The sequence below is a fragment of the Mya arenaria genome, chromosome 7, assembly GCF_026914265.1.
Source record: "Mya arenaria isolate MELC-2E11 chromosome 7, ASM2691426v1".
Classification (NCBI taxonomy): domain Eukaryota; kingdom Metazoa; phylum Mollusca; class Bivalvia; order Myida; family Myidae; genus Mya; species Mya arenaria.
Window position 1 is genome coordinate 37853272 of NC_069128.1, and position 24978 is coordinate 37878249.

The following is a 24978-nucleotide window of genomic DNA, read 5'->3' on the forward strand; positions in this document are numbered from 1 at the left end:
TTCATTGGTTTAACATACCCATTTCCTCGATCGTCTGTAACAGAAAAACAGAAGCACATTTAAACAGTACGATAGTGAACTAATGAAAGCATTGCTTTCATGTACATTATGTTATCATTTGTGAAGGCCATAATGCTTTGTTCATGTAAGCAACACCCTAACATTAATATAAAGAGCAAGGTTACATAAACGCTGATGAATTATCGTAGCTTTATGATTCGAATTTGACAGTGATCTTTACTTATTCAATGTATTTTTACCTACAATATGGATTTTAAAACTAATGACTGTACCTGCTGTTTTGAGAATATAACAAGCCAGGATAAGTCAATGATAAGCATGATTTTTTTTAAATAATTTAAAAAAAATAACATAAAAATAGAAAATATACAAATAATCAGAAGAAGGTCGCTGATTATCTCGGTCTGCAGAACGGTAGATGGATAATTATATAGATTTTATGCGACATATAAATCCTTAACAATTGCGGCTAAATTTGTCAACATTGCAGCGAAAGAAGTTGGCATTCGCTATAGGCAGAACGTAAATAAACAACATCCAAAAGGTCTACTTTAGCAAGAAATGTATTTCTTCACTCCTTAATATAAACAAGCACAGTGATCAAAACGACAACTTTATTTATTGACGATACAAATATATGATATCGGAGAGTGACAATTACTAAGCGCGTCGTAAACCGATGCGAAGTTACGCCAACTTTATTAATTGACAATACAAATATATGACATCGGAGAGTGACGCTAACTAAGCGCGTCGTAAACCGATGCGAACTTACGCCAACTTTATAAATTGATGATACAAATATATGATATCAGAGAGTGACGCTAACTAAGCGCGTCGTAAACTGATGCGAACTTGCGCCAAGGTTATTAATTGACTATACAAATATATGATATTCGACAGTGAGACTTACTTAGCGCGTCGTTAACCGATGCGGCATTTGGCACGGATAATTCATCGTACGTATGAACTGCGTTATTTTCAGGATTGTCTGTATCGGATCTGAAAATAAAAAACAGAAGTTCTTAACATATATGATCTTAATAGATCACTGCAGTTGTTGGGTTTATATCTTTAAAATAAATCAGATATTGATAAAAATAAATATTGAAGATCTTCACTATGATCAGTTGTATTTACTAGGTGTACTTTCATTGTTTGAATCACAGTATAAGGTAAAAAATGTTCAAGAGTCATTAATACATATGCAATACAAGAAGAACAAATCAATAAATGAATGAACTGTGGTCGATGTACAAGTCATATCTTTAAAGCCACCGCAATATGCCTTGTAATCGTTTTTACTTTTTACGTTTACCACACTCCTAAAGAAAGATAATTCAAACACGCATATTGAAATATCTATTTTAGCCCGTTTTCTTAACTAAAACATTTTTGAAGAGATACCAATCAAAAGTACACACTGCGTCATAGTTGGATTTAATTAATTGACCGCTAATTCGGCTGGTAACTATTGAGTTATCAGTTCCAAAGTCACCGACTGTTCGCTTTCCAAAGGCATTGGCACTATTGTGAATTGATTCGAATTAAAGAAATGCTTTCTTTTGCTATGGCATATATTAGACAAGTCCGTGCCTGTTGTATACTAATTAATGCTTTGAGACACAACCAAGGGTGTTGTAAGTAAACCTGTCATAGTTGACGCGTTCTTAAACCCTTCTACTTAGAATTTAAAATCACTTACACAGATTGCGCAGCAGTCACATCTGTAATAAAAAAATGAAGGGAAAAATATTTTTTGACTCAGCGAAGGTATTCAGGAAAAGTCAAAAAGCTAAAAAAAAGTTTGTTTTCTGTGATACTACCAATACTTTGGTTTACGGTACAATATTGCTATCTAATTTCAAGGAAAATATCGTAAATGTTCGACTCTTACAAAGGCACTTGTCGTATTGCAGGAAAATGCTACGTATATAACAGCGCGGTGAACGACAAGTAAGGTTCTCTTTCAAACTTACAACGCCATTTTATAAAATCAACATCATGTTCATTAAAGTGTTAAATAAAAACGTGAAATAGCCGCTTACCTCTTTTTCTTTCAAAGTTACAGTTCACTGTATACTTCCGTCTAAGAATAACCACGACCACAGTTACGACTGCAACTGCCACAAGAGTTCCGCACACAGCAACGGCAATAACTGAACCAGCACTGTCATCTGGTTGTATAAATATATAATTCGTTTTTTTATTAATTAAATACACTGTTCGTCACGTTAATTTAAGGTTTATTTTTGAATGGTATCTTAAGTTAAATTTATGTCGTACGCCCAAATGTATATTCAATCATGTGACTAACATTCCCACAATTCTTAAAAGTCTCTTCAGAGACGTGTTAAATGTGCTACCTTATAAAATATATCCACTGTCGGTGAAAAGATTTAGTGAAAACATATACTAGGGTACTTCAAACCGTTCTGTAATATATGTTGAATAGCTTAGAGACCACAATATAATTTATACAAAAACTATCTTTGGTGTAATCCCACACTATGTGGAACCTGTAAGCATTCATGTATTCCTGCTAATGGTTGTCAACTAACAACACAGAAGTCTGCACTTTGGCACTGACACATTTATATTTAAAGGCTACTCCTAGTATTATATCTCCACCCCTAAAGCACGTGTATGAAACAATAAAAACATAGGAACATGTTTCGACAACGTGAAAATTTGGCACAGTTTTAACTTCTCTTTTGTAAAGAAATACCACCACCACTAAATTTGTGAAATGAATCAGTAAAAACAGATAAAGCTTTTCGAAAAGCTGTAAATCTTAGCACTTGCAATACAATAATTCTGACCAAGAAATAAGATGGACAGCAAGATTATGGGGTATTCGATGCTATTTTCAAAGTTGCGAATTGTGATTATAAAATGTTAGAAAAATATAATATTCTCTTATAAAAGACAAGTCAACACATTCGTTTTGAAAACTCATAGCTTGGTTAATGGAGATTCTAAAATTCTAGAATGAGTACCGAAATTGAACTGTAAATTGCACATTGTGTGAATAAAATGTAGGCTCATTAAGTGACAATCTTATACAAAATCAATACATACACATGTATAACAAACATAAACTTTGAATGAGCCTTTAACTACTTACTAAATAACGCATTGATGGAAAATATTAATTACTGATAACAAAAGTGTAACTGTGTATTTAATACCTATAAACGCAAAAGTATTAAATGATTGGTGAATGCTAAAAGATGTGCTGTGATCTACTGTGTTTTATGCACATGTTTTGTTCAAATTAAACTAGGTATCCTTTATTAAATCCATTGTTTTCGACATTTATTCATCGTTTTTTGAATATTAAAAAAGTATTAATTTATGTGGGAGTAATAGTACATATTTAAAAAGACATAATCGCCCGAATTCAAGAGCTGAGTAAACTCGTACATTACCTTGTGCCTGCAGTAGAAACGTTTCCGTATAGTTTCCAAGCTCGTTGTTGACATGTACGCGGTAATACCCGAAATCCTTTTCATCTACGGAACTGAAGAATAATTTAGTTTGAAGTCCGTCTGTAGAAAAAGTTATGACGATGTCTGTGTCATTAGAAACAATATTCCATGTACTAGACGCCGAAAACTTCTTTTCCCAAACAAAGTCCTTAGCTCTTGGTCGCGGAAACGCTACTAACTTAAGAGTAAACGCTGCAGGCTCTCCAGGTGCAATTGTGACGTTCTGGTCTCTCTGGGACAATGCTGATGCACGAGGAGCACCTGAGAAATAAAGCCATTTTTTATATATTTTCCTGGAAACAGGATAAGAAAATGTTTACAATGTGCTGCTGTTCTGGAAAACATGGTTTCTAATGTAAGTACATAATTAAAAAAAGGACAAGCAAAGTAGCCAACAATTCAGGTAATATAAACTTTGGTATGATGTCTTTTACATATGAGGCGATATCGTCTGGAACCGTTTGTCGTACTGAAAACGGATATGATTTCAGGTTCGGATATAACTAACTTTAGCGCCAAATATGGGTCACAAATGTCTTCATGTCTAGCGTATGATCAAAATAAGTAGTTGTGTTTTTGGCTTAGTCACAGTATAATATGCACATTTGTGAATGCTTAAACTTTCATAGAAACTCCATTCAATACAATATGAGATATAAACAACACTTATCTACGTTCGACAACAGTATATGCCATATGTACAAGATAATTAACACATGTTTGTACTGCAAAGGAAACATCAGAAAATAGTAGTGTCGCAATGGAAGTTGTGATGAAAGATTTATTGGTTTAAGTTCTTTTAATAAAATGAATATGCATTAGTCAATGTTTAGAGGGAAAAACAAATAAATGGAACTAAAGCTCGAAAAAACAAAACCAGAAAATCATTGTACTCACATCGAACAAATAGCTCCAAGGACCTGATATTAGCTTTAGTATTATGTTCGTTTTGTGCTGTACACTGGTAAATGCCTTCGTCTTCACAAACACTTTTGTGATCGTGAAATCCAATTGTTTTGCGTCACTGGCTGTTTTCAAATATTGGCTTTGCTTTAACAATGCTAAATTTGATGATGGATTACTATGAGCTTGGCAATAAAATATGACTTGTGTGTTTTCATTTACTTCAAAGTTTTGCCCGTGATTAGCATTCAATAATGTAAAACTCGCTACTTCTGCTTCGTCTGAAATACAATATATTGAATAAGTATACGATCAGTATTGCTGCACATTCTAGTTTTTATCAAATTCATTCATATGTCTTAACTATTTAAAACATTTTTCGGGCTTATTTTCATGTGTTTAGTCTGGAAGTATTTAATTTTACTAAGTATTTAACTTTAACTTTAAAAAAGCATCCAATGAAACACATTTTTAAAGCAATTTAAAATTAATACGTCCCCTTATGTGCTGCAGTTAGTTTAAAGATGTCAATTTCAAATATATATAATCAATTGAGGCTATTTTTGATATCGGACTTACATTGCACATCAATGTAGACTGTATTGCTGCTGATGCCGACGGATGCGTCATGTCTTGTAGGTTCCATGTAGTTCGAAGCTGTACATTTGTAGTATCCAGTCTGTTTTCGATCAATGTTGGCGAAAATAAGAGTCTGCTCCATGGAGACTTTGGAACTATCAGACATTCTTTCCCATTGAAAGTCGTTCTTGCTCGGAACACCAGCAGTTATTTCACAAACCACAGAAACTGTGCCTTCTTCGATTACTGTAACGTTCGTCAGCGGCTTAACCACGGGAGGAACTGAAGTAAAAGTTACCTTATCATCACTACAAACACTTTTACTTTTACAAGTCTTCTTTCTAAAGACCAATAAAAGACATCGCTAAGAATAAAAGAAAATACGCGCGCACTCATCAGGAACTCTATTTAACGCTATTCTGAATAACTGCATTTGTTATTATCTGCATGCGCCGAATCGTGGTATTGGATATATTTATATAGGTGAAGAACAAAGAAACCAGCCCTAGTGTCATATTTATGAAACATTTTAGAGAAAATGTTTAATTTAGTGAAATATTTCAAATGTTATACAAGAAAATTTTAGAAACCCTTTTATTTTTCACCAAATTTTTACATGTATGCATTATTATTTATATTATTTGCTTCCTTACTTTTAAAATTAATGTTTTATGTCCCTAAATCATTTTTAAGCATGCTGAGCATTTAAGTTGGATTTGTTTCAATGAGTAAAAAAAATGTACTATTTATCAATGTCAAATCTTAAAAATCAAATTAGACTGATTTCAGTATTGGACTTGCATTGCACATCAACGTAAACTGTATTGCTACTGGCGCCAACGACTGCGTCATGTCCTGTGGGTTCCATGTTGTTCGAAGCTGTACATTTGTAGTATCCAGTCTGTTTTCGATCAATGTTGGCGAAAATAAGAGTCTGCTCCATGGAGACTTTGGAACTATCAGACATTCTTTCCCATTGAAAGTCGTTCTTGCTCGGAACACCAGCAGTTATTTCACAAACCACAGAAACTGTGCCTTCTTCGATTACTGTAACGTTCGTCAGCGGCTTAACCACGGGAGGAACTGAAGTAAAAGTTACCTTATCATCACTACAAACACTTTATTGTTTAACAAGTTTATATTTTAAAGACTTTCATTTTATATTTTTTTATTTCTTTTTATTTTAAAGAAAACATCGCTAAGAAAAAAAGAAAATGCGGGCGTTCTCATCAATCGTTATTATGAATAAATGGTATGTTTAAGCGTTTGTTTATCTAAGTCATTTTCCTTTGGACCTTGTAACTACACAGGCTCTTTTTTGAATTTCCAACTACTAGGCTTGCCCAATCAGAAATCTTTGTATTATTCAAATCGTATATTATGAGAGCATTTTAGATTCAAGTCATACTTATGTGTCCCAAAAAGTTAATAAAGATGCCATCTTACTCCCAACTAAGATTTACGAAAATTAATTCAATTGTTTTGATATACCAAAAAGGATGAATACATGTCGAAAGCAATGGTTCTTATGAAGGAAGCCGAGATAAATTTAAAGAAAGGTGCAGAAAACATGATATTTCTACATTATGAGACTATAGTAGATCACAGTAAATCTTTTAGCATTTACCAACCATTTAATATTTTAGCATTTTCAGCTATTAAAAACACGGCTACAATCGTGTAATCAGAAATTAACATTTTCAATAAATGCATTATTTGGTAAGTAGTTCAACATGCATCACTCAAAATTAATGTTTGTTATGCATGTATATGTATTGATTTTGAATAAGAATATCACTTTAATTTCAGGTCATGTAACTCTTATTACCCCATTGCAGATTACTGACTTGTGTTAGATTGAAGATCTCGGCTTTCGGTTTTATTGTTTGGAATATGTATATCAGGTACGAAAAATAACGCGCTAGTTATCACATATAATCAATGAAATGTGTTTTGGTTTCAGCTGAACGGGCTATTAAGTAGAATACTTATATGAAAAACAACAGAAACAAGCTCAATAGCAAACAGTTTAATCACAGGTTAAACGCCAAAGACAGAACACAAACACAAGAAGACATGCCTCTTCAAAATACATAATGTGAAAGTTACTTACAAAGAACTTTGACTTCAAATGGCGACACACGTCTTCCTTGCGTAGAGTTTCCAATTGTGAACTGCATGCTGTTTTCCATGGTAAAGTTTATAGTTGTTGCATTTTGAACGAAAATGCGTAGATCTTGTCCAGATTTTGAAAAAGAATATCCAGACCACCAGTATATTGATGGCGGATTGCTATCACATAAACAGCTAATTGTGATATTTTGTTCTCGTATCGCAGATACGGTGTTTGTCGATATGGCAGTTTCTCCCAAGTGGCACTGTGGTTGATCAGGTGGATCTATGATAAAACAAAATCCATTATATAGAGGATAATTGTTTTCGTCCGTGATCGGTATATATATTTCACCGAGTGAGCACCAAAGTTTATATTTCAAAATCTACCTTCGGTTGTCAAGAGGTGAAATAAGTTGTGATTACACAGAAATAAACAATAGTTCTTTAATATATGCATTAAAAGGATATAAATAGATATTTGATTTTTTTTTAGAAAATTAAACAAAATTGTATGCGAATGTTTAGTCAGGGCGGAAAATATGTCGTTGAAATTGTATCAAAGTCTAGTACATGTTGTCGAAGAGAGCGGGATAAAAGTTAATAATAGTGAAAAAAATAATTTGTTCTATGTTTGAAACAGTGATATATCATTATGCTTCACTGATGTATCACTATGTTTATAACCGGGAAGCATAATTAATATTATTATTAAACAATAACAGCATCAACAAAGTTTCCAATTAATTCAATATTAAAGATTAATAATAGAAAAGAGGATACTCGTACACTGCACATCCACTGTGAGATGCATATCCTGTCTGAGGTAAACGGACTGTCGCTCTAGTGGAATCAATCTGTTCTCTGCTATTATCCTATATCTTCCAGAGTGCGTTCTTTTAATGCTGTTTATGATGAGGCGAGTAGATTGTCCGCCTCCAGGATGTATCCATGAAAAGCTTGGCAACGGATTTCCGTCGCTGGTGCAGTTAAGGCGAAACTCTGAGTCTTCTCTTAGTGTTACAACAGAGGACAAGGCTGATCCACCAAATCTGCAAACGGGTTTACTTGGTCCATCTAAAAGTTAATACATAAATAAGATTTTTGAAAGGGGCAGCAGATACGATCTGATGCGTTGCATTTACTGCACAGCTTTAAAACAATAAATCAGTACTCGGTATGAAATACTATTAATGTAGTATTTCTGACAATTGTGCATTACATATTGCATCGTCTCATATATTGGTGTGTTTTTCTTTTCCATTTTCTATTATATGCAATAAGGAGGTTAATACAGACAGTCCCGGAGATGGGCGGCAATATGTCTTGTGTTTTGTAAGTGTCATTCTAAATGAGTTATAATGTATGTACCTGGAAGAAAAAAACATTATTAAGGTATCGTATTTCATTTTCAAATCAAAACTACTGACAAATTTCCTTTGCTGAATTGCACTGATTTTTCTCGAAGAATATCTCACACAGTAAGACAGTATTATTGTTGTTTTTCGCGCAGCATGATGGAAGAATTGTTTTATTTTGTACGATGTTCTAAATACAATTTTGATATGGCTCACTCGATAGATTGCCTCTTTCAATGTACGTAAACATGCATTATATGTAAGGTCGTATATGCGATTGAAATTTATAAATCATTTTATTACACGCACTATTTATTTTAAGGATTTTGCGTCCAACTCACTTAAATCCAACGTCTTAACATACAGTTACATTATTGTTAGCTAATTATTAATCACGGAACGTTAGTATGGCATCGTCCCTTAAAAATATTAATTCCAGCGCATTTAAAATTTAATGAAAATAACACATACAAAGAACGTTAAGTCTTGGTTGATTATCAGATGTGAGTAATTGACCACCATTACTTCCTCGACAGAGGATTCGCTTGTCCTGGTGTCTTTTCTGGAAGGTGTAGTTTAGTGTACTTGTAGTGACGTCTTGTAAAGAATTGGACTTATTGCCAGATGTGATTTGCGTGGAACCCAGATACCACGATATTGTGGCCACCGGACGACACGTTGACGTAACGCACCGGAAAATCTGTGGGACATTTTCAATTACCGATATAAGGTCAGTCTTTGGAGTTAGTGTCACTGACTTAATGTCCACTGAAAAACAAAATACAAAATTATAATGCTCTTGAAACAATTCGGAATAAAAATGCTATAGTGTCATATTTTAAGGGCCCTCCACCATGAAAAATTTGTTAAGGAAGGCCAAAATTTGAATGGTTCAAATGTTAATGATATATGTTGTTCTCAGCAACAATGTTTTTCAAGAGTAAACAAATTCTATAATTGTGTTTGTCAATAGAAGTATGATATAGTTGCGGCAAGCTTCGAAACAATTTGCAATAAAGTTCATGTTTCGACTTACTTAAACCACCAGGAACATAATTTCAAGTGTACAAAAAGAGCTTGAGAGTTTTAAAGCACTAAGAAAGGCTTAACCTTGTTTATCTGATTTTTCTAATTGGATAAATATGTCTTATATTTACAGGGTCACACCCACTTCAGCGCGAAACACCACGCCAACATCGAAATCATCTAAATATGGGGCTCTCACCCTCAATCACGAAAATCGCTATTTAATAAAATTCTGTGCATCTGGTATACATTGTATATCACGCACTTTGTGTTTATGTTGTTTTAAACCTGTTAATTAATTCATGTTTTGTTTCATATAGAGCTGTTGTCAGGAGTGGAACAAAAAGTATTTAGTTACCTGCATGAGTAATATGTATTGTAGAGTCCTGCCAAAAGGTAACGTATGTAAGACATCGATATAAGCCTGTATCGTTCACTTCAAAATTGTTTATCGTTAAGGTGTATATGTCGTATCCAACAGGCTGTAAATTGAATTTCAAACTAAATTTGCTTTCATTTGATGTCGAACATCCCTCTCCTATTCTGCATATTCCCAAACGGGTTTCTCTCTGAAAATCAACCGCTGAAACGCTTTCACTTGTGTTGCAGGTGAGCGTTATAGTACCATATAGTTGTGCATACTAATTGTCGGATGTAAATATCGAATCACCTGAAATCGTATATTAAAACGTTTAAGACTATCGACACATATCAATGCAATCCATATCAAGTCCTACATGGGTACATAGCCTAATGTCAGCTTTGCATACTATGAACACTTTAAACAACTTTATTGTTATTACTACCTTTGTTTCAGTTCAACATACTGAACAAAAGAAAGTGCTCCAAGTCATAAATTATCAAAGAAGGTTGAATAGTTCTTTGACACTTAGGTAAGGCTTACGTTTAGAATTTAACCCTACTTGATTTATATATATATACTTATAATATTTCTTCATATAATTTGATTGTTTACAAAGTACATGATTGTTATATGATACGCAACTGTACGTGACAAATATAAGTTAAATAGTTTGCCTAACGCTTGTTTGTCCATCCTCAATGTCAATCTTAACACTATTTAGTACTAATGTAACGTGCAAAATACTAATTATTAATAGTCATCATAGTAAACCTTTTGCTACTAGCTTTTTGCATAAATATTTTTATGTATTAAACCAGGCTTGGCTATGACTCTCATATCCCCAGCTAGTAAGTAATCAACAAACGACCAGGATAAGTAAATATTTATATATATCGATACTGAATTGAAACACTGAAATCGTTGAGGTATACTTTTTTACAATTCTGTTGACAGGCAAAAAAATGAATCCGTAAATATTTGGCCCCAAACTGTAACCGATGATTGCTTGTCATTGCCTGCGATAAGGTAATGTGGATTGATGAATTTTTAAAACATTAAGCTAGTTTTTAACTGATAAACTTATATGTGTAGGAAATATGAACATTGCTTTCATCTCACAAGTGTATTGCTAGTGTTTATATACTTAAATGACGTTTTGACTATTTGTACTGAAGGCTGAGTAAAGCAGGGTCTTTGAGTCCACACATTACCATTATATTCGTTATTTTTAACAATTATATATCCCTCGGCTCCTCACAAAGATTATTTTGCGATATCTGCTTGCTTTCAAATTCACATTAGATTGATAAGTGTGTCGACATGCGGCATACAACCTTAAAACTCTTGATGGGCCATAATATGTTTTCGATCAATCCGATATGCTACACTTGTTATTTTCAGAACTAAAAACCTGAAGTGTTATTTTAGTTGGTCAAAGTCCGGACACAGTTGAAACAAATACATAGTCTGCATTAATTTTCAAACAATTTAATTTACTATAACTTTATGAATGCTTGTCGGAAAATTAAACAAACCTAATATGCACAAATACTAGCTATTGACGCCGCAGTTTCTGAGAAGTTTTCGGACACGATTTGAATATAATGATTCTCAAGGAGCTACAGTAGTAATTTGTTAGGATTGCTTATCTGATAAATACACCCTACCGTTCTGAGAAAAAGATTAATATTTTTTAAACTAATAAGTACATGTAAGTCAATATTGAAGATACAACTGAACCTAAATCATAAGGAAAAGCTTAGCCTCGCCATCGAGCCAATTAATCCAGTGAGTGCTATCTATATTTGGTGCTTTATTTTAAATATGTTAGCTCTATGTTTTGTGGTTTTAGTCAGTATTTGTTTAATGTGTGCATCTATATACAATATCAGAGCCCGGGGATGGTGGTTGCAACGCGATTGATTTGTACAAACGTTAAAAAAGACATCAATTGTTTAATGACAAAGGGACCGAACGTTAAACAAGTCACATACAACGTCATAATCATAGTGCATATGCAAATATATGTCATTGGACACAATTAACCGCGAGACAAACCCAATCCTGACCTAGTAGGTACGATATTAACGAGCAAGATACATGTTTTATGTGTTACTATAGATGATACTATTTTGTCTGAAATAAAAAGAATATCATTGAAATTAAAATTTATTTAGTATACGGGTTGATAACCACTCGATGGTATTTGATGGTATTAGCGCAAAATGATGGAAATGATGAATATGCTGATTGTGTCGATCAGTTAAAAAGATCATTCAGAGCACACTATTACATTTGACTCGTCAGATAATGATATTTTAAATGTTATCGAGTGGGTTCAATTTCTGCTTAGACGCTTTTAGGGCTATAAATAAATGTTTCTGTTTAGTAAATAATTATCCTACTGAACTCGTTTTACTAAGGCATATTGAACTTTAAGTCGTTCCCCGGTCCTGTTATTTTGGTGTTTTAATTCCAATTCACCATAAATACAATACATAATATTTTAATATTTACAGGGCGATCACACTTTCTAGCTCTTTTGAAAAATGTATAACTGTAATATTAAATAAAAGATTCAACAATATTGCGAAACCGTTTGTGCGTTGCACTTTTTGATTCAAAAACAGCTTAAATGTAAGAAAATAAGTTATATTTCTTTAATTACAGATTGCAGGTGTATGAGATTTCGTCAATCAGTTTCTTCTTCCGTTTCAATGTTTGGCACTCTCCTCTCCGCCAGTTCCATCAGGCTGAAATTTCCTGAGCAGTTCCACTTATAGACCTCAGAAAAACACTACCGTCCTCTTCATTAAACACTCTTCAGTTCACTAACTGATAAATCACTAGGTCCAAGTGTGCAAGTATTTTGGAACACTTAACACAAACACGAAGGGATGTAAGTTATAAATAATGCATGCTTGTATTACCTAAATAACCAGGCTGTAGGTTGATTTATAACAATGGGAAAAATAAGTAAAATATCGATAACACATAATTTTATATGAATAAGTAAATATACGTTTAAACAATTCTACACCAGTTGTACGTGTTTGACCTGCCAGATAGGTAGTTTAATTGGTTCATTATAACAGCTACATTGACTTGTATTTTTTCTGTGAACGCGGATGTTGTCTGGGCCAGTATTCAATACGATGTCGCTAGAATTATCTCCGTTGCAACACGTCTTGTGTCCTTTTATCAATCTATATTTCGAAACCGCCCTTGGACCACTTAAAGACAGATATTTAAGTCAATGACTTCACCGTACTTGTCGTCCGTGATACTCTTCCGTGTTGGAGACCACTTATTACATTCGTAACTCAAGATCACACGCAGATCTCAGCTGTTGCTCAACTCTTTTCTTCCTTCTACTATCTCTTCTTAGAATGCCTTTCGCAATATACACATCGTATACCCGGTTACACATGTATTATAAAAAAATGACATATGGCATTCGCTTTTTTAAACCAAAATATTACAATATTGTTTTTGTATCTTCAGGTTTAGTCATTTCAATATTTGTGTGCTGACTAGTCTGTCACCATTATGCAAAGAGGACCTCAGTGTAATGTTATACATCTTCAAATATGTTTATTTAAATGCATGTAGTTCATACATTTGTGCAATACATTAATGCAAATAGGAATGTAGCCAATACGTAAGTATAAATTACCTTGCGTGACGGCAATCGTCAACAGTAAACAAATGACGTTCCATCGGACTACCTAAAATGATAATTAAAGTACTAAGATATTGCAAGCAGGGCAAGGAGTATAGAGAGGAAATATATAAAAAAATTAAGTAAATTTTTAGCAATTATAATGCTACAAAACGTTTCGGTTAAGTTATATTATAAAACATTAACAACCTTTTATAACTACCAGTTAAAAATTGTATAATTACAAGTTGCTTTGGTAACGCTAGGACGACAAGCCCAGACCTCACTCACGATTTCTACTATATTGTCCCCCCTTTCCCGCCGCATCTGGTTGTGGGGGCATTAATTTGGGGGAAAGATGAACATCATTTCCCCGTTATTGTGATTAAAGTGCTGTTGTTGTAATACAACTACTGGCAAGGGTACCACAGCGGCAATACGAAAACCAACAATATTTGTACGGCTTAAAAAGCATACTCACTTATGCTTAAGTATTTGTTAGAATGATTGAATAGTCCCGTCATTGCACAATGAATCTTCACAAAAACCTGCCAGAAATACATTGTTTACTCATAATAAGATAATTGTTTTGTTCCATTCTGGTACGACTGTATATGTCCCTCTCCAAAAGAAACTTGTTACACAATTGATGTGTATTGTTAATTTGTATATATTTCCATAATTCTTTTGTCATTATAATTGTGCAATAAAGATTGTTACGGTTTCGGTCAATTTTAGATATTAATATGGTGTTCATGATGTTTAAGAAGAACTATTAATTTTTTAAAAAGGGGTTTGTTTTTCTAAAATATAAATGTGTATTCTTCTTTTTCAATTAAGTGTCAATTTATTTGTTGATTATACAGTTGTCTTCGCAAATAATGAAGAATATTTTATTGTATTCATGGCTGATTTGAAACTTCAGCAAAATTTGAAAGTTATGTAGATAAATCAAAGATAATAGTAGTTGATAATAGACCGAGACCGGAATGTAATATGTTTGCGCTAGATAAGCTTGGAGTTATAGAAACATTTTAATATCTAAGAGTATTTTTTTAAGTTGAAGATGCCAAAATAAATGTGTTTTTTAATGATCAAGCAAGGAATGCCATATTTAGCTTATATCTTCCAATGATAATCTTAGACTTACCTATAGAGTGTTTATTGAAACTATGTCTATGACCAATTCTGTTATTAAGTTGTTAAGTGTTGGTGACCGAAGACTTATTTGGAACAGTAATAGTAAAATACACGCGGATTGTATGACACAAACATTAAAAATTAAAAGTTTGTTCCACGTTATGCTATGTATATAGGTTAATTCCCACTAAGTATTGCTTTTAGTGATATAATTCGATTTTAGTAACATACATAACATATATTTTACATAATCTTTGAAATATATTTTATGAGATATCAATTAATATAATTTTAAAAGTGTCTGCTATAAAGATGTACTTCAGAAGTGAAACTGGTATATGTGACATATGAGAAGAAAATGCTTTATTTTTGTTCTGATTTTAAAGAAAAAGAAAATTTTGTGAACAAGGCAACATCAAAATAAACAGTTGTAATTGTTTAAACAAAAATAATAATTGAAAATAAATATTCTCAAATAAGGAAAAATCATATAAACGAAGAAATGTTCAGTTGCCATGAAAATAGGAAACAATTTCTTGTGATTTTGTTCCATTTTAGGTCAAGAACCTTAAGTCTGCCGTTTCGTTCTGCCAAATATCTCTCTTTTTGTTTCCCTTGTTTGAGAAACTTAACAAAGCTCCCAATACTGGAATATCGAAAGTTGTACTACATTTATAAATATAAAATTTGATAAAGGGAGAAAATGATAAGCCTCACTCTCGGAGTTTGTTACTCTTTAATTCCAAACGATATATTTTTGAAGGTAATTTCAGTTCGAATACTGTTCCGTTAAAGGAATTATTTTAATTGTGACCAGATTTTTATACTTAAACAACATTTTGACTTATGGCAAAATCTTCTTAATGAATTTTACAGAAAGCTTCTTAATCTATTATCGATGGTGCAATAAAAATAATTTAAGTCTCATTATGTAATGTAAACATATTTTTGTACATATATCCAATCCACTTCACTAAACCTTTTTAATATTGTTAACACCCAGTTTGATCAAAAGTGAATTTATCGCTATTTTAATTAAGAAGTTTTTGTTTTTAACATTTTAAACAAAATACTTACAGTCATTTTCATAGAATCGTTCAATTGAAAGCTGACTATATTCAACTGAAGAAAAGGAGGTAATCAGATAATAAGTAATGACTCATGGAATCGGCGATTTTGCACTAAACGACATTGATTTTTTTTTCATTCGAAAATGCTTGCATCACATCTATTTAAGAAACTTAAGGAGCTTAGCTTTTTCATGTGAAAATTTCATTTGTAAAACTCAAATAAGAGGCAGGTTTTATTTACAAAGCGCTATGCTACGCCCATTTTATCTACCTTATAAGTATAGAGCGAGTTAGCGGTCCATTTAAGGATTTCCCTATTTTTTTACATTTTGTTAAATAAATCACCGTGTGGTCCTTGCGATTTATCAGACATTTGGGACTCAATTATATGTATACACGCACTTTTAAATGTGTTTCTTAATTATGTTAGCCTAGTTGGGACTTTTAATAGATATATTTACATACTAATCCGTGAATTCATTTTTCTATTTTACTTCTGGTTTGATGAGCTTTTGCCTTTTTATTGTTAATCTAATGTTAATATTAGAGTGTGTTCGGGGTTTTACCCTTAACATTTTATCAAGCAATATATCATTAGTAAAACATTTTATCAAGCAATATATCATTAGTAAAAGGTTGTGTTATGTTATGCATATCAATATTTAAACGTTCGTCCTTCCAGCCAACTGGAATGCAAAAAAATAATACATGGTAGTTTCGAAATTATGGAAGCTGTAGATAATATGAAATTCTAAAAAGAATCTTTCATTACACTAGAACATCTTTTCTCTTTAATTTCGATTCTTAAGACATTAATTTCAGTGATCTTCAAGCTCTTGTAAATGAAACGTTTTCGAATCAGTTAGAGTGTTTTCATTAAATTGACATGTTTACATCCTGCCTTGAGAGTATTTATATCTGCAAACATATCAGTCATTTTAATTTCGCCCTATTCAAAATAATTAATTAATGTTTGTCTTCATATATTATCAGGTTTCCCATTCCAAATGCAATTAACCCTTTTTTAATTAAGACCTATAATGATATTATCTGGTGCTTTTTGAAGACAAGTCAAGGGGTGAATTGTGTGTGACAATGCATCTTAATAACAGACACTTGGTCAAAAAACAAAAGTTTTTGTTTCATCTATCTATCTATCTAAGCATGAGTATAATTCAAGCATTTTTGGGGAAAAGATAAAGTCAAATGTTGTTTTCTTTTATTCGTAATAATCATTCCGAGAGTAGATTCTTTATCTGATATCTATGTAAATTCTTTACCTTTGCAATAAACAACATTATTGTCTTTCAAAGAACCAATTTTGTAAACATTTATTTTTATTATTTCGTTTTAGACCAGATTTTTCACTAACTCTCACGTTTTCAGTAGGCTTTTTAAATGACTGTATTTTTAGAGTAAGTGAATCATCAGTATACATAGAACTCTTTAAGTATTCATTGATACTTTTAATTAAGTTGTTTGATCATACGGCGATGGATAATATATATATGGATATGATGAACAAGTAAAGGGAAAGTTGGCAGCGTTGTCGTACATCTCTTTCCACTAAAATGTGATATGAATAAACGGATTAAGGGATTTTGGCATAAACTCACTCACAATAATTAAAAGTTTTCTTCGATATTATACAAAGTACATTTTAATGAGTCCATTTGAATAAGATTAGATAATCAATACTTATTGCAAGATATTGGTAAACATATATCTGATGAATGTGGGTCAAGCTTTTTATAGCAAACCCCGCACTATGACTTTGAATTTCACTACAATAACAACATAGACTGGTGAACTTGATTTAGCAATAACCAGCACTATGATTGTGCCAAAGAATCTGTTTCAATCTTGTTGAAATATCACTAAAAGATCAATCCAAAAGATTTAAAGTAGTTTACCTTTTCTAAGATTTACAAATCTGATCATTTGTTTAAGGTTTTTATATTCCGTTTCCAGACATGTTTACTGAACCTCTTATATTTTTTGTTAAGTTATCGAGGTTTGTTACTGTTTACTCATGTTTCAGTTCAAACATTATATAAGCATTTATTACACACTTTGATAAATGCATTAATGTTCCAAATGTTATGATATGGTAGTCATGTACTTTATCTTAATTTAAAACGTACTTGGTCTTAATGTTGCACTAGGCTCGATTAAATGACCTTTATAGTGTCAAATAATAGGTTGTTGCCCTATAAAACTTTGTGGTGCTCATGTTGTTGTTTTATTAGCTCATGTGTTTGATATAAAACGATAACATACTTTCTGTTTTGTACTGATTCAATGTATAAATCTAACCCATAAACTAACATCATTGATTAGGGTGAATTTAACAAAAGCCTCAATTTATAGTTCTTTGTCGGGTTTTATAACCGACATTGTCATAGCAAAAGGACGTTTTTCGTGCCTATAAGCCTACTTTTTGCCAAGTCATTAGGAATAATATCCTTATGTTTTTTTCAAACAGCTGATATTTAGTTGTGACTAAAAATACAATAAAATTATATTAACACTTTTCTTACATTTCACACAAAACTCATAAATACATAAACATTAATAATAAAATCAAATAAAAAATGACATATGTAAAATCACCATTGAATTGTCACAATGTTTGCCTTAAAGGTTCAAGACACCGATGATATAATTGCAAGAAAAAAGAAATTGTCAAAAACTTGATTTAAACAATATACTTTTCAAAAGAGCATTTTAGGATACATAAAGTTTAATCATTATCAATAATAAAGGATTTTCCGAGGAACTTATAAATTAAAGGTAAAAAATTGATCCATGCAAAAAGCAAAAATATTTTCTACAGCATTTGCCTTGCTTCTGTAACTTTTTCATCCTGCTTGTTCTAGTGTAATTGCTTTCATCATTTGTAGATTAATGCAATTGTTATAACTTGATGCATAAGAAGAATGACAAATGTATAAAGTATTAGGTGGTAAAAATGCGTTTGACGTACTGAAGTTGCCACAGAGAGGCAAACGTTAAGTACAGGTGGAGGGGGAGGGTATGGACAGGTCAGGTCAGTTGTAGAATAAAGCGTGTTCTAATTTACCTAAGGGAGGTCAAAAACGTTGAGTTTAGCGAATGAAGTGCTGATTATTATTTAATATCGTTGGGTTGGTCAGGTCCCTGGAGTTTTTCGACTCAAACATTTGTATTTGAAGTGACACAGGCCTAATAGCAGACAGTTTGTCGAATAGGTGGAGTTCTTGTGCATGATATAGGTGACTGGTGAAGAAAAAATGGTAGGTGTCCTCAATTTCACCACATTGGCAATTAAGGCTATTGATAATGGTTTCAGAGAACAAATGTTCATTAAGATTACTTAAGTGCAACCGCAGACTGGCAATCGTGGCACTTATATTGCACACTCATAGTAGAAATGAGGAACTGATTTTTTATTCTTGTTAAGATTGTACTTGAAGGCAGGCAAGGATGTAGAGGAACGAACAGTTTCCAGAAAAGCATTCCATGAGGATATTGTAGTTGGCAGAAATGACATCGATTACGGTTGACGTTAACAAGAAATATAATTGGGGAGATTGACGCCAATATGTTTATGAGTAATAATTGCCTCTATTTTAACATTATTAAGATAAGTGGATTAGACTGTCTGTTTGTTTTTTCGACAGATGAGAAGTAATTCTGTTTTGCTGGATTGAATAATACAAGCAACCTTTCTGCCCATGTCACCATTTAGTTGCTGAGCAGCAAAAAAGGTCACCGACAATGATATGCATAGTATTTTCACTTTCAAAAAGACGTACAAATGATATTATTTCACGATCGATATCATTTATATTGACAAAAAGAGTATGGTTCAAAGAATTGAACATTGTAAAACTCCAGCAAATATTGAAACCGTATCTGACATTGTGTCTGACACGACAACGCTCTGTCTTTCACATAGATAATCAGTAAGCCATACTGATAGGTAACTGGAAATATCACTTTCTCGAAGATTGAAAAGAAGGCCATTATGCAATACGCTATCAAAGGCTTTTGAGGTGTCACAGAATGCTGCTCTTAATTATTTACCTTCATCTAGAGCAATGCAGTAAGAATAATATTTAGATAGTTAGATAGATATATAGTATTAGTTGATTTACAGTTCAGTCCTTGGTAACAAATCCTGACTCAAATGGAGTAAAGAAGTCAGTATGACAAAGAAGTTGAATAAAAAAGTGTTTCTAGTTCCTTATTGCCACTGATTAGGCATATGAGACGGTCCTTACCGTCAGCTTAGGGATCTGACTTTTTTAAGAATCGCGCAGACATGGGCCAGTCTCCAGTGGTTAGATACCTTTCCAAGACGATGAGTGTAATTAAAAAGACATCGAAGGAGATGGGGAAAGTTTTGTTGCTATCCCACTTAGAAAATAGCTATTAATACAGTCCTGTCCTGTTGCCTTGCCAGATTTAGTGTTCCTGATATAGTCAAGAGCATCTGGAGAAATCAAAATCCTTTATAGAAAAAACATCAAAGAGGTCTGTTAGTAGAGTAAGAAGGGTCTGTGGTCGAAACAAGTTATTCAAAAAATTTGCCTTTCGATATTTGATTCGTAGATTAGGTGCCATCGTGGATTAGAGGGGGATGTGCTAGGATACCTGAGTAAGACGAGTACAAATTATAAAGTTTTCCAAAGGTCTGTTAAGGAGAAGGTATTTCCCTAAGTTTCGAAGCATTCATAACATGTGTTTGCTTGGCAGTTATAATAATATGATTAACATGGTTATGTATCGTCCTTTATGCTCACCAGTGATGAGCATTTTTTACCGTTTGGCTCTTCCTTTTTGACGGGGTTACTAACGAATTGCCTTATAAAACCTCTGGGTTCCTTAGTGCGAATCTTGTTTTCTTTGACGATATACATATGTCACACAAAATCATCAGTTGATTAGTGAAATTATTAGCGTAGATGTCGATATTTGTGTTAAAAACATGACATCAAGTCAAACGATGACAGAAGCGATCGGGGTTTGATGTAGAAACCTTGTGAACTTTTCGTTTCAATGTTGATCTGACCGTTTTGTTGAATTTGCATTTGAAATAAAAAGGTCAGTGATTACGAACTAATTTATCCAGAAATGGTTCCTCAATACCACATTTTATAACGCTATCTGATGATGAACTAAAATTAAGTCGAGAAAAGATTCTGAGATTTCGGTAAAATGAGTAACGTCACGGTTGACTTGTGACAGATTTAATTGTTAACATACGGACTATATCGTTTATACAAGTATAAACTGCCAGTAACACTGAGTTGGTAATGTATCCAAATACATATGAAGTAGAATTGGAAGGTATGTTAAAAAACAGTTTTTGCGCGTTTTTCCAAATCGAAATTTACTGGGTTTGTCTATTACGCAAATCTCACTAAATTTAGTGTCGGTATATGTATGTGTACTCACAGATGGATATGATTTAAACTGGAAAACCCTTATGCGCTTTTTGATATCGTGGAAACTTAGGTGAGACAGCAACATGATCGTTGCGTTTATTCTTTCAATCATGTAAAATTATTTAAGTTTGGCCTCCTCCTTTAACTCGATTTGACAAGTCTATGCATAGTTTGAGAAAATACTGTTTTTACCTTTGTTGGACCACTAGGTGTCTAGAACCTTGAATATACCGTTTATTTCATTAAGCACCAAATCAATCTTAACAGTCGCCCTTCAGTGTGGTGATTCCAAATATCTTTAAAGTGACTCTCTTATTCAAAAGCAATACATACACTTGTATAACAAACATAATTAGTGCCTTAGGAACCTTTAACTATTTACTAAATAATGCATTTATGGAAAATATCAACTACTGGTAACAAGATTGTATCCGTAAATTTAATAGCAGAAAGCGCATATTTTAAATAATTGGTGAATGTTTAAAGATTAACTGTAGTCTACTATAGTCTACTTTAGTCTGATAAGGTAGAAACACCGTGTTAAATGCTCATTTCGTTCAATTAAGCTCGATATCTTTCATTATAACAATTATTTTTAACATTTTTTTCTTCCTTTTGGAATATAAAAACAATATAATTAATAGTGGTAAATCTTATTTGGGATTAAGAGTGCATCTTTAAAAGATTGACAATAATATTTATGAAGTCTATTGTTCATTTCAATGAAATACTTAAGTTGATTTTACTTTTCAAATTACGATTCATACAAAGTTACAATCATTAAACTCATTAGACATGTGCAATCGTATTGGGTGTAACGTAACTGTAATCCTCCTTTTAAGGGCCATTTCCAGTTCTTATCATCATTGATTTAAAGCTTTACTTTCGAGAATATGATTATGTTTTTACGAATAAATGCTGAAGTTAAACTAGCATTTATAACATGCTTTAAAATTTTGCTATTCAGAGATTTTTCATAAAAAAGGTATCAAATAATATTATTTATAAATATTAATAATACATTATTCAATTTTAGCACAAATAGTAATTTACTTTTTATATATAAAATATGTACACCTGTATGTTGGTAACGAATCTATTCATGATTTCAAATACTCCAACTGATGAAGGCTTGATCATTCAATACAAACAGTTTGAAAGCCCCTTTTTTAAATGGTATGATTAAAAACGATTACCTCCATAGACATAAAATCCCTCATAGCTTTTCTAAACAAACATATCGATGAACTTAAACCACAAGGAATCAGTTTAAACTTTTAGAGCGTGTACTTCGCTAAACATCCGTTCGTTTGAAGTGTAATAAGGCCAAGTTCAACTGAATGTGTGTTTGCCGTGAGGTTCCAGTTTCAAATCTACCTACCAGGCAGAAGAAAACGGTGAAAAAAAACCCAACCACTTCGTCCGAAAATTAACTTGTTGGTGTCCGGAGAAATTATAATTAATCCATTTTTCGATATAGCAGGTTAAGAGGCCATGTTTAGAGCCCCCTATCTAAAGGTTATCGTCTAGAGCAATGATAAATAACAGTTAAACTGATAGTCAAATAAATATGAGTATCAGTAGCATTAGCATAAGCAGCAGCAGCGGCAGCTGCAGCAGCAGAAGTATCAGCAGCAGATGCAGCTGTTGATATTTTTTGTTGTTGTTTTGCAAGTACAATGACAAAGTTCACTTTTAATTAAGGTTAGTAATATTAAGTTATTAATAAAAAATACTATTATTCAAAATGAATACATACACAATTCATGCATACCAAACATACATTTTGACTGATACCTTTAAACCTTTAACTACTTACTAAATAATGCATTTATGAGAATTTTATGTCAGAAAATTTAACCGTGTACTGAATAGCAGAAAGCGTAAAAAAATAAAATGAAAAAAATAAAATAATGATTGGTGAATTCTTAAAGGTTTACTGTGGTCTTCTATAGTTATATAAGGTAGAAATACCGTATTTAATACGATTTCGTTCAAATTCAACTCGGTATCCTTCATAACAACTATTGTTTTGACATATATTCATCATTTTGGGAATATTTAAACGATGTAATTAACTATGGTAAATCTTATTTGGGAGTAAGAGCACATCTTTAAGTTAAGCACTTAATAACTGTTATCGTTTGCTAAACATTAAGGCTCTATTCTTATCATAGTATGCCATGGCTTCACCAGTAACGGTTATATATGCAACTATTGTTATAAAGTTATAAAAAGCGGCATTTCTGATTTACGGCGGAATCGCCAGAGATGAATCATAATGTACACCGTATACGGTGGAAACACCAGTAATAGTTTGTAAGTAAATATTATTATGAAGTTGTAAAAAGCGGCATTGCTGATTCATGGTGGAATCGCGAGAGACGAAACGTTAAATGTACGGTGTCATCACCAGTACTAGTTTATATTTAAAATTGTTGTTTTATTGATTCATACGAATGTAATAAGTCATAAGAGTGTTAACCAAATTGATTTATATGAATAATTTATAAATGATTGTTTTGTAGAAACAGTTTTGTGAATACGCGTATTTAAGCAGATGCACAAGGATGACACTTTACCAGAATACTTGACAGGCAAAGTGGATTTTCTCCCGGACCGACTACAGAAGTAAATGGCCTCAAGTGTTATTCTTCAATAAGGAAGTAGTTATTTCAGTCAGAATATAGGATTATTTACGGTTTATGGAGAAGAAAATTTTGCCTGCTAAACTTTTACTATTGTAATACATTTGTTTTCATCAATACGAAGTGATAAAAGGGCAAGTGTGTAGTGACTTCGGGTGGTTTCATCTGTACTGGCTTTCGTACAAAAAAATTGATTATTATGTATCTAATACATATTTATAAAACAAAGACAAAACTTACACATATAAAGACAGTTCGATCATTAACATAGATAGAACTCGTTTCAGCTTATGTAAAACCTTTAATGACTCATTGGTCTGAAATGAAGGTTATGTGTATCCCAATTTATATTGTCTATACATGATTATGCTGTTTATTGAAATTTTATACAAATATATGAGATGAATTTATTCCGACACTTGCTACTCATGTTGAAGATATTTAAAGAATATACTGAACACTGATTAAGATCTGCTGGTGAAACGTCTGTTGTCAACGATGGAGTTAAGGACAGAAGTTTAAGTGAATCTAGTAAAAATAGATGTGTGTAAAGATTTCTTAAATAATTGTCTTCAGCATTAAGTTTGTAAACAGAATTTTGAAATGCCATTACCAATCAACAATGGGTATGTCTGAAAAAAGATCATCATATTAAGAATGATTGATGATTTATATCAGATTTCCCGTTCTTTTAATTTTATCGGTGTCCCAAGTGCTTCTCTGAGACTTCCAAAATAATACTATTGAAAGATATTAGTTTTGGTGTTTTCTATAGGAGGTTATATGGAAATATAATTGCCTTCGTTTGCGTAAAACGAATTAGAAAGAAATTATTTGTTATTCATGGAATAACCGCCAGGTGGCGTTTAATAAGCACGAGTGGTTCATATGCACCAGGTTTTCGTGCGCATATGAATGTAAAGGCATTCAGCTTTGGGGAACCGTTAAATTTACATCGATTCAATTTATTGTTAAAACTTTAAATGTTTATTGTTTAAGTTTTCTGTTATAATGCAATTTCATCATATGCATTATCTATTTGTTTTCACTCTTCAAAGAACAAAGCGATGTAATATTTCATCGTACAACTTAATATAATACTTATACATCATGTAATTAATATATTTTCTATACATCATTGTTATGGGTTATGAGGCCCGACATCTAGTGGTA

The 24978-nt window shown here is 32.5% G+C and overlaps 1 protein-coding gene across 1 annotated transcript in view; it reads right to left on the reverse strand.

Moving 5' to 3' along the window:
- Positions 1 to 5763: 5763 nt before the first annotated feature.
- Positions 5764 to 24978, reverse strand: part of LOC128241119 (cell adhesion molecule DSCAML1-like) — a 41391-nt gene continuing 22176 nt past the window's right edge. The window contains exons 5-9 of the mRNA XM_052958095.1: positions 9849 to 10033; positions 8990 to 9232; positions 7896 to 8183; positions 7108 to 7392; positions 5764 to 6077 (exon numbers count right to left, since the gene is read on the reverse strand). Of these exons, the coding sequence (XP_052814055.1) occupies positions 5764 to 6077; positions 7108 to 7392; positions 7896 to 8183; positions 8990 to 9232; positions 9849 to 10033 (1315 nt within the window). The remainder of the gene's footprint in view (positions 6078 to 7107; positions 7393 to 7895; positions 8184 to 8989; positions 9233 to 9848; positions 10034 to 24978) is intronic.